This window comes from Aptenodytes forsteri, unplaced genomic scaffold, assembly GCF_000699145.1.
Source record: "Aptenodytes forsteri isolate BGI_AS27 unplaced genomic scaffold, ASM69914v1 Scaffold212, whole genome shotgun sequence".
Lineage (NCBI taxonomy): Eukaryota > Metazoa > Chordata > Aves > Sphenisciformes > Spheniscidae > Aptenodytes > Aptenodytes forsteri.
In genome coordinates, this window is record NW_008795487.1 from 3,102,068 (window position 1) to 3,113,891 (window position 11,824).

The 11,824-nt window shown below is 41.3% G+C and overlaps 1 protein-coding gene across 1 annotated transcript in view; it reads right to left on the reverse strand.

The window, feature by feature from the left end:
• Window positions 1–5,398, reverse strand: part of CRLF2 (cytokine receptor-like factor 2) — a 17,851-nt gene extending 12,453 nt beyond the window's left edge. The window contains exon 1 of the mRNA XM_009281350.2: window positions 5,311–5,398. Coding sequence (XP_009279625.1) covers window positions 5,311–5,386 — 76 coding nt within the window. The 5' untranslated portion in view covers window positions 5,387–5,398. The remainder of the gene's footprint in view (window positions 1–5,310) is intronic.
• Between the last annotated feature and the right edge of the window lie 6,426 nt (window positions 5,399–11,824).

Sequence of the window (11,824 nt, forward strand, 5' to 3'; positions counted from 1 at the left end):
TATCTAGTGTTATGCTTAGTGTAACTGAAATCCATATGACTACTTGGAATTAGATTTTCAATAAATATAGTTAAACATATATTTAATGCACATTTGAGTGTATGATTACGTTCTCCATCTTTAAAGAAAATTAACATTATAAAAAAAAATATAAATGTTAGTGAATGGAGAATACTGTACTGTCCTGAGATCATTTTTGTGAGTATAGAACGAATCCTTTCAATTCCTTTTAGAAGCAACAAAATATGTACTTTCCACTTTTTGATAATTAGTCTGATTGCAGATATTTTTGCTTTGAGAAAGAACTGTTAATGTCTATGCTTCAATTATGAAAATAAAACCAGGAAGAGTACTTGCTTTCTTAATCACGTATTTTCAAGGATAATTAATTTCAAAATTAATTTATGACGCTGTTTCTATGTGCACAATAGTTTGGCACAGTGACAGACGGCAAAATGCTGGTTTTAGGGCATGTTTTTAAATCAATTTTTAAGTCAAGCATGAACGAAATTCTTCAGGTTAATCTCAGAAGGTGGCTTAACATCCCTGCAGAGAGCTGTGCACATACGTCTTCCTGTGCTTGACAAAAAGATTTCAAACAGGCTATGTGCTAAGCAGAGAGGCATGCAGTCTTGCCAGTAGGATATAACAAAGAGTGGGTATCTGAGAGTCCTAACTCAGGCATAGCCAACTAATCCAGGCTGTGCCAGGACCCTTACCAGACGAAGGGTGCCAGCTCAAAACCCTCACTTGGACTTGGGCACCTGGGCAGCCCCACTGAAAAACACAACAGTGGTTTTTCCATTTTTTGGAGGGTGAGCTCAACACCCAGCATTTATCCCATTGCTGTCCAGCTGTGAGGTTGAAGCAGTTGGCCCATGATGCGAAAGATCTGTTTGCATTGATTTCTAGTGTGAAGCAAATGGTGCAGGTTCGGTTTATATATGAGACTGGTCTCAGGTTGCTCAGTACCATGGAGCTGCTAGTATCTGAAGTCTGAAGGGACTTGTAAAGCGAAGAGGTAACTTTACCGGTGAAAAGTAGGTGCGTGCAGATGTCAAATGATCTGTAAAAGTTTTGGGGGATCTTGTAGAATTTGCTATGAAAAATGGCTCTAATCGTTCAGTCAATTTTTTCACAAGGGCTGTACAGGTACAGAAAAAAGGGAGGAAGAGGAAAAAGGGAGTTTATAACCTAAATAGACAACACCATTAAAAGAAGAGCAGAAAGGAGAGGAAAAGCTTGTTTTAAATACCTCCAAGAGGAAAATACTGCACTGCTATGAGTTTTATCCCTCCAAGTTCAGAGTGGTAAAATAATATTGTATTGCTTAGTCTTTCTGAATGAATTTTCTTTAACTGGGCAGTATAAATAACTTTTTTTTTTAAGTTATGTTTATAGGGAAATTGGTGGAATTAACACAGATAGCACTGGTTCATTAATTGTGAGAGAGATCACACAGAATTTGCTCATCCAAATTTTTTGTATGCACCTGAGAAAAACTATTTAGATTTATGCCAGTATTTAGATTTAATGGTGATGTGTGCTTGGGAAGCTCCTTGAACCTGTGACTATGTATCCCACAACTGTGACACTGCCAGCAGAGAAATGACAGTAAAGGTTTTGGTAAAGTGGGAATCCATTCTTCCCTCTCCATACAGGCCAACTCTTGAAAGCTTTTTTCAGGGTGCCACATTTTCCCTCAATTCCAACGCAAAAAGAACACCAGTATCAAAACCCTGAATCCCATAAAGTTCCTTTAATGGGGTGTTCGATCTCTTCAAACTCGCAGTGGGTGAGTTGAGGTGTGGTTGGCTCTAGAGATGGATAATAAGGAGACCAGAGGGACAACATGGGATTTCCACACACTAAGGAGTAGACACTAAGTAAAACCTGAGACTCTGATCTGACTGGCCTGTTGGAAGGCAACAGAAGTCACCAATTCATTCTGAACCTTGGACAACACTCATTATTCTCTATTTTTCAGTTATATTATGATAGCTCTATACTACTTATTAGAGGCTGCAATTCAGAGATGCACACTAAATCTTGGGTTTGGCAATGCATATTTTTTTGGGTGACAGAGAAGAATATCAGTTTGGCTTCAGTCCTGCAGTGATTTATTGATGGACTTAACTTTGCACACTCTGAGTAATCCACTTGACTTTAGCAGGATTACTCAGCGTGCATCAACTTAACACATATAAATCTTTCTAGGATCAGAACCTTTTTCTGAAAAAAACCTACATATTACAAATTGAAACTCTGGGATTTTAACATTTAAATATAAACTCCAGCAACTGCAGTTATTTATGTACTAACATGGAAGGTAAAACATAATTAAATACTTTAACAATAAATAGAGCTATTTAATAGAAATGGAACAGAAATTGTAACACACTATCTGGTGATATATACATATTCTTTCCTGTGCTTTAGTTTTTAAGAACTTCATAAGAAATCAGTCTTAACATAATTAACTAGCTATGTAGGATAGAAAAGGCTTTATCAGTCTTTTATTATTAAAGACTCTTTCTCGAGCTCTGCTTGGGGCAATTTTCTACTGTGCTTTCTGATTTCATGAGTTTTGTAGGCTATTTGCATGTGGTACGAGTTGTGTTTTGTATAAACATTCAGTAAACATTTGCATGCATCTTTTCAAATTATAGCATGTATATGTTGCATAAGTCACGTTTCAATATGAAAAGATGCATAGCCTAAGTGAAGTTTTTAAAGTTGGGATTAAATTGACATCACATTCTCTGAGTATATGTACAGGTTATCTGAAATATGGTGTTTCCTCCTGATGACCTTTCCTTTGCCTTTAACTGAAAAGGTGTTTAGTTTCCTTTTTTTTTTTTTTTTTTGAAGCACCTATACACCTATACTTTTGGAGGCAGAATCATTCATATCTTTTGTTAATGGAAAGATATATAGAGAAAGAGAATAGAGCGGACCATTTCTCTCCCTTTCTTTATGATGGAATTTTTATGAATCCACCTGTAACACCATGGATCATTCTCAGCTAATGTGCCAGCTCTTCCACAGTAATTATAATTATTTAAAGCATTCTTCTGAAGCACCTACACCTATACTTTTGGAGGCAGAATCATTCATATCTTTTGTTAATGGAAAGATATATAGAGAAAGAGAATAGAGCGGACCATTTCTCTCCCTTTCTTTATGATGGAATTTTTATGAATCCACCTGTAACACCATGGATCATTCTCAGCTAATGTGCCAGCTCTTCCACAGTAATTATAATTATTTAAAGCATTCTTCTATTCATGATCCTAGAGGCACACAATAGACCAAAACAACACATTTATCATTATTCTTTGTATTATGATAATGGGTAGATGGAAAGGTCAAAAATATTATGAATAGGCAGTCCTTGGGCTAAAGAGGGGTGGCAGCAACTTTCTGACTGAGGATGGCCTGCTGGTCTAGTTAGGTATGCAGCATGTTGCCATGCTGTAGGACACATACCAGTGCCCTGGAGCTTCAGAGAGAATTATCCAGGTCTACATCTTCGGTAAAACCAGATGGGGACTGGTAGGGCTCCACACAAGTCTTTAACCTCCCAGGCACTGCTGGGCACCTAGCCCTTCTCAGGACAGAGAAGCATGGAAAATACCACTATAGTGTGTGGAGAAAGTACTTTTACATGGGAAAAAAAAGGCATTTCCTTGAGCAATAGATTATGCAGACACAACCTCAAGCAAGAATATGAGCAAGTACATTCCCCCTCTAAGCCACCTTTCAAAGTTCATTACTGAGAAAAAATACTACTGAAGGAGAACATTTTAAAAAGGCTGAATGTCATGGAACAGATCAGAAAAGAGAAAAAGGAGAGGCAGAATGTCAATCTGCAAAGATAACAGAATGGAACATGCAAGTACTGGAACAGTTGCAACCTCATTGAAACATAACAAAGAAGAAAAACCACTTTTGATTTCCTTACACTGATGAAACCTGATAAGTAACCACATGTTGAACTTCCACATATTGCAGCATACTGTATAGAAACTACTGGAGAGCAAGACCCAGATCTGAGCCTACAGTCTTTAGTTACCCTTAATATTACTGATCTATGAGAACAGTTTCATTTCATTAATAGGAACACATGTAGGCGAAAGTGCAACTCCTTGTGCACAAGACTGCTGAATTGAACGCACAGGACAGAGACTGGATAGAAAACCTCTTTTCAAGGGAAGGAACAAGACAGCAAGAGAGAGTTTTTTATAGACATTTTGAGGCAAGGCATAATCCTTATAGCATAATACTTGTAACCTATCAAACTGAGTGTTTTTTTTCGGAAGATCGCCAACGATTGCTAAGCATCATGACACTTTGCACCAAATAAGCACCAGAACTGTAATTTTTAACTTTTGTTCCACAAAGTCATGCCATTGGTACAGCATGGCTATAGGTGGTTGCCATCTCAGGACAGAGAAGAGTCATGTCCCCTCACAGGTAAGCCAGTGACTCACAGGAGCAATTAACACTGGAGAATCAGGTGATGCTGCATCGCCAAAAATGGTACTTACCGTACGTACAGCAGAACAGAGAGCTGATTTATAGGTTGATAAGACGAGAGCATAACTTTAAAGTATTTCTTTCTCCTTACAAAATGAATGACAGGGAACTTGTGATAAATTAACAAGAGTGAAGATTAGATTATCGGCCTATGTGTTGGGCTTTATGTTTGATTTCTTTAAGAATCCATTTGTCTTTGGCAAGCTATAAGTAATGGCATTGCAGACAAACACATGAAATAGATGTTCTTATATTTAGGTAGCAAGTAACCAGTTTTTGATGTCTTTATTAATTTTGCTGTTTAACAGTATTTTTACCTTGATGCTTTCTCAGGTGCAAGATATTGCTGGATATTTTCCCATCATGTTCATTATTCCAGAATACCAAGCGCTGCAGTCTTACCTGGAATCTGTTTTATCCATCTTTGTTCAACGTGAAGGCTAGTCTTTTTTGGATGCAGTCTACTCTGTTATAACCTATGCCTTAGACAGTAAGTAGTCCTGCTTAAAGAACAGACACAAGCTTAGCGAGTTCTGCCTTGATTTTTAACTAGAAAACTTTCATAGAAATCTGTTATTATCATAATCACTATTGTTTGGGGGGGGGGTTAAGAATCCACTTTCATCTCTGCTGGATATCAATTTCTGTTTGGTTGATTCTTTTCACCAAAAAAAGTACTGAATATTGTAACACATGAGGTAAAGTACACACAGAAATATTGCTAATTAATATATCAGTTTCTTAAATAAATATCTGTGGATTTGAACTTACCAAGAGATTGCGACTGAGAAGCCACCAGGTTGCCGAGTGTGAAGATTATTGAACAAGCTTGAAAGATGAGTCTCATGGTTGGAATGACACAACAGACTGTGAAGAGATGAGTAATTGTAATCTCTGGACTTTACTATTTGATCACTTTATACCAGAGGCTGGAGGGAACTGGAGGAAATGACTACAGGAAATAAAAAAATTACATATCTCTAGCTATAAACAAATCAGAAATGTAGGACTTTGGAATGCACACCTTCTTCATACTATGTTAAAGAAAATAAAATTAATTTCTCAGAATATGAGTATCTCTTTTGTCAGCACTTTGCTTTATCTTTTCACAGCTGTATCAATCAGAGGTGACCATAGCCCTGTTCCAAACAAGGACCAGGTAGCTGTGCATAGCTGTGGCCACATCATATCATGGATGAAGACACTGACCTCAGAGTGCCCAGTGACCTGAGGGTAGGAGAGGTACAAACAGCCTGCCTCCCCATTTACAAATCAGAAGCTGTTCCTGCTAGCGGATGTTTATATTGCCACTCCACATGCCTGGTGCACCTCAGCTGGCTTGAGATGCTTTTGTCCCCAAATCAGAGGCAGAAGTTGTGGGCCTTTTTGTGACAGAGATAGCAGAGCTGCTAGGGGTAGGGAGGCTATTATGCAAGAGGTAGCACTAGGATGAATTTCTTCCTGTGTTACCTGGACACATATATGCTGCTATAGCTTCAACATATATCCATATACCTAACATTATATATATACACTATACCTATACCTTATATATTCATATACCTAAAATTATACATAGAAAGTGGGAAATAGAACAGTGTTTTGCCTGAGATGAAGCATATTTTAGAAATAGCAGAACTTAAAATCTTATAATAATCACAATTATTATGTCTAAAGAGACCTATTATCTGTAGGTCTGCAGTAAACTGGGCTTAGACTATGTTCACATAGTAGTGCAGCAAGCAGGAGCAGTGAAGCAGTGGGGTGAAGCAGTTGGTGCTGAGGACTCAAGAGCCGCACAGTGTGCATGGGGACAACAGGGAGTCTTCCCTAGACTAGCACCAGTCCAGCCCCATGGGGTGAATGCCTGTTAGCAGTCAAAGTCTGCTGGATGCCCTCCTAGAGCGCATCTTCTGGGCTAGGCTCACCCAAGAGGAACCCAGTGCTCCACTATGTGAACAAAAGCATGGGGGCGATTGGGAGATTCACTTCACAAGGATGGTCCTAATCTGAACTGACAAGTCAGTGTGGCCCTAGCCTGCTGCTCTCGTCCAGCAAGAGCTCAGGAAGACAGCCCTGAGTGACAAAGTGCTCTCTTCTCTGGGCTTGCTGGCTGCTCCCTTCACCTCCTGGTAAAGGTTTACAGTTTACTTTTGTAGGGACATGTGAAACAGCCAAGCACACCGACTTCCTTCAAATCCAGTCTCTCCCTTCATTAACCATCACACAAAATAAGCTGCTCCATGAAATCAACAGGTAAAAATATAAATGGTAGACCTCAATTCCTATGTCTGTTTCCTAGCTGGTCTCAAGCTTTTTCTGTGCCTGCATCAGAAAAAGTACAGGAACCTTCTTCTCATGCAGGGGCGTGCTTAGGCAGATGAATGACTCAGTCATGCTGCATGCAAAGTGGCCTGGGCACACACCCCCTACTGCCTTCTGGAGACCTCGTCCCCTAGACTACTTTTTGCCTCCAGTTTCTCAAGTAGAGAGAGTGGAATTTTGTCTGCTGCACATTGTACTAGATAGGGAGCTGGATTGTGGCTGGGAATACACCCAGAAGTACTGCCATGATTTCTGTTTAGGCTTATTGTCATTCTTCTCAGAGCCTTCCCCAACATATTCACTGTCCTTTTTAACCCAACAGTACTGTTTGTCAGATGACATCCTTATCAGCTTTGTCACATCATCAAAGTCTCCAGCCAGTTGTTGTGATAACAGTTTTGATCTGGCTATTCACTTTTCTTGGTTGGCTACTTTCACTGGCTTATCCATTGCATGTCCCAGGAAGACCTATTCAAACCTCAGCAACTCTTGGAAACCCCAGCATGACTGTCTGACACACATACAGTACTCTGTTAACTGTCTAGCCCCCACTTTGATCAAGTTCCTCCAGGGAGGCATTAATCTTGGAACTAAAATAACAAGCAACACAGAACTGAAATACTAAACTAGGTCGTAGGTGATAGTTAATGGAAAGCTGAAATCACTCACGGTTTCCACAGTCAGCATTGCAGAAGCCAGTGAGATAAACAAATGAAGGCAGAGATCCAAAATTATCTGCTTCCCCAGGACATGGCAACTCCCACATGTCCCCATTTGAGTTAGAAACATTTTCCTTCCAGAACATGTGTCTTGTCTTTCCTTCCAGAACATGTGTCTTGAGTGTGATGGGGCTGAATTTGTCCCTGTCTGCTTTTTATACAGGTAAAACACACTGGACCGCAGACCTCCTAAGACAGTTCATTCTTTGGGGGAAAAGGGTGTGGGGAGACAACATGCAAAGAAAAGGTGTCTAAAATACCTTCTGGCTTAGAATTATTCTGATTTTGAGACACTACATCTAAAACAAGGTCTAATTCTCAAGTGACAGCAGCACATTTTCACTGACCGTTTCCTCCTACCAGGTATTTTCGTACCTCAAGTAATTGTCCTTCCCACCAGCCTCTACTTCCTTTTAAGACACTGAGGGCCTCTTGAAGTTAAACTTAATTACTCCTTTTACTACTTTAGAAATGAAACCTAGGGCTGAGGCCCTGAGGAATAAAAAACCACAATGATTGGGTCAAACAAACTGCTTGCATAAAGCTGATGTACTATCGAGCTATTGTTGCCGCTGCTGAGAGAAACACCAGATTTGGCACTTGAGGGACGTAGGGCCTGGGCACCTCCCACCTCCCCCATGCAGGCAGACACTGGCCCAACCACCTGCCTCAGGTTCTGCTTTCTGGAAGCCAGCTCTGGTTACCTGGTTTGATTTTTTCAAATATGGATGATCACAGTCCATGAACTGAAAAGCCGCTTGTGAGCCACGGGATCTGTTCTCCCCCAGGTCTTTTTCTGCCCGCCTGCAGGAGTGTAATTGATTAACTTGCCCACATCCTCTGGATCATCGCTCCCATGAGGACAAGGACGGAGCAGTCACAGTGTGCCCCCTCTTCAGGGTTCACACGCAGTGCAGCATTGGCATGTTTGGCCTGAGAAAACAAGACCCATCCTAATATTTCAACTTCATGCAGGAACAGGGAAAGCAGAGAGTGAGGGCAAGTTGAAAATTAGCAGCCAGGGCTTGTGATTTTGACTGCCAGTAAAGAAAACTCTTAACAAGATACCCAAAGGGTGAGGATGATGCAAGTAAAGCAAGTAAATCAAAAGAAGCCCTTTTGACTTCATTTTGCACTTTGGATCAAACCTCACAAACAGACCTTGGCCCTCTGCCAACTCCTCCACCCATGACAACAGCTCTCAGAGGTTGCTTCGCTTGCCAGCTGCAGCCTCCAGCACCTTTACTGACTTTCATCAGCTTCCTTCCTCTCCTTTTATTCCCCTTCCTATTATTTCATCAGTGGTGTAAAACGGGTCTTTGATCACCACAAAGTTCAGCAAAGCAAATTGTCTCAGTTTATTTTTTCCTTCACTTAGAACCTAAACAATCAATAGCCTGTGAGTAACTTCCATTTAATGTTATTTACTTACTCATGGCCTTGGTAACAGACTCCACAAAAAGCTCTGCAAAATAGCAGAGATTATCTCTTTTTTGCGATGATGATGCCTTCTAATTTTTAGCATTAACAGGAGGTGATTTCAGTGTGCTTTGAGTGGGTGGGATAAAGGTAACAATGACCCATTTATAGAAAATAGTGAGTCCCATCACTCCATGACAAATCCGCTTAGTCAACTTGCAGCCTGTTCTGACAGAAGAACCTGGTTCCCTTTTGTAATATGCTGCAAAGTGCATGTGTAAAGACCTCTGCTGTACTTTTTGGGCCCATCTTCCACCCATGGACAAAGCTTAGGGGATTAATCCTCAAGGGTCCCTGGCATTCTTAAAATTCATGCTCCTGTGCAATCAATTCAAAAAGGATCACTTGTTGGTCTTCCCTCGCCTGTCCCAGCCTTCTTTATGAATGACAGGAAAGCAATGGGGGGAAAAAACAAGCAAAGATGGCAGGAGGTCTGCATGGATGAGGAAGGAGCTCCTGTCTGAAATCAGACATGAAAAGGAAGTGTACAAGAGGTGGAAGCAGGAACAGTTGATCTAGCAGTATAAAGCTGCTTTTCGATCTTGCAGGGACAGGGTTAGAAAAGTCAAGGCCAACTTGGAGTTGAGTCTGTTAAGGGATGTGAAGGGCAACAAGAAAGGACCTACAAGTACAGAAACAGTAAAAGGAAGACTAAAGAAAACATGGGCCTGCTGCTGAATGAGGCAGGGGACTTGGTGACAAATGACACAGAAAATGCTGAGGTACTCAATGCCTTCTTTGCTTCAGTCTTTACTAGCAAGACCAGCCTTCAGAAATCCCAGGACCCTGAGACCAGAAGGAAAGTATGGAGCAAAGAAAACTTACCCTTAGCAGAGAAGGACCAGGTTAGTGAGCACTTTAACAAACTGGAGGTACATTAATCCATTGGGCCTCACAGGATGCATCCATGAGTGCTGATGGAGCTGGCAGATGGGAGAGATTCCTGAGAACTCGAAGAAAGCAAACATCACTCCTATCTTCAAAAAGGGGAAGAAGGAGGATCGGGCAATTACAGGCTGATCAGCCTCACCTCAATCCCTGGGAAGGTGTTGGAGCAACTAAACCTGGAAACCATTTCCAAATATATGAAATCATGCTCAGCCAAACTGATAGCATTCTACAACAAGGCGTCTATCTTGGTGGATGGTGGGAAAGCAGTGGATACTGTTTACTTTGACTTTAGTAAGGCCTTTGACATTATCTCCCACAACATCCTCATAGACAAGTTGACAAAGTACAGATTAGATAGGAATGGAGGTGGACTGAAAACTGGCTGAACTACCAGGCCCAAAGTGTTGTGATCCATGGCACGAAGTCCAGCTGGAGCCCAGCAACTAATGGTGTACCCCAGGGGTTGATACTGTGGCCAATACAGATTAACAACTTCATTAATGACCTGGATGCTGGGACAAAGTGCACTCTCAGCAAATTTGCAGACAATAAAAAACTGGGAGGAATGGCTGATACACCAGATGGTTGTGCAGCCATGTTCAGCAGGACCTCAACAGGCTGGAGAGTTGGGCAGAGAGGAACCTCATGAAACTCAGCAAGAGGAAATGTAAAGTCCTATATTTGGGAAGGTATAAAGTTGGGCTCCAGTACGTGCTAAGAGTTGACTGGCTGGAAAGCAGGTCTGCAGAAAAAGACCTTGGTGTCCCAGTGAACAAGAAGATGAACATGAGCCCTCAATGCACTGTAGCAGCAAAGAAGGTCAACAGCCTCCTAAGCTGCATTAGGCAAAGTGTTGTCAACAAATCGAGGGAGGTGAGTCTTCTTCTCTACTCAGACCTAGTGAGACACACCTGGAGTGCTGGGTCCTGTACTGGGCTCTCCAGTACAAGAAAGATGTTGAGCAAGTCCAGTGCAGGGCCACAAAGATAAAGAGACTGGAGCACCCTTCCTAAAAGGAGAGGCTGACAGCCTGGAGAGGGCTCGGGGGGGATCTTATCCATGTGTATAAACAGCTGAAGGGAGTAAAAATGATGGAGCCAGACTCTTTTCAGTGATGCCCACTGACAGGACAAGAGGCAATGGGCAGAAATTAAAAAAGATGAAATTCAATCTGAACACAAGAAAGCATTTTTTTACTGTGAGGGTGGCTGAGCACTGGCACAGGTTGCCCAGGGAGGTTGCGGAGTCTCCTTCTGTGGAGATATTCAAAACCCAACCATACACAGTCCTGGGCAATTGACTCTATTTGATCCTGCTTGAGCAGGTGGGTTGGACTAAATGATTTTGAGAGGTGCCTTCCAACCTCAACCATTCTGTGATGTTGTGAAAACACAGGAAATGTCACACCACTTTGCATTTACACGTCTGAAGTATTGGAGTTCTGGTACCTCTCTATCCCCCATTTCCCAAGGATGTGGTAGAGTGAGAAAAGAGAGAGAAGAGCTGCAAAGTCAACCAGAGGCAGGGAGCAATATTTGTAAGAGGAAAAAATGAGGACAATGGTGCTTTGCAACTTGGAGAAAAGATGAGTGAGTGGAGAATTGATAAAGGTCTAGAAGTTCATGAATAATGAGATGGTAACTAAGGAGTGACTGTTTGCCTTTTCTCACAACATGGAACTTCCTGAAAAATGAAGTTATGAGGTAGCAAGATTAGAACAAACATCAAATAACACTATTTATGAAAATATATCTTCAAAGAGTGGAGTGTGCTCCATAGTGAGCAAGGTGCAGCTTGGCAACGGAAACTATATTTTTGGTAGGTCTAGAAATGCTGACATGGCCAACACCAGTAAGCATGAAATAAGAGTC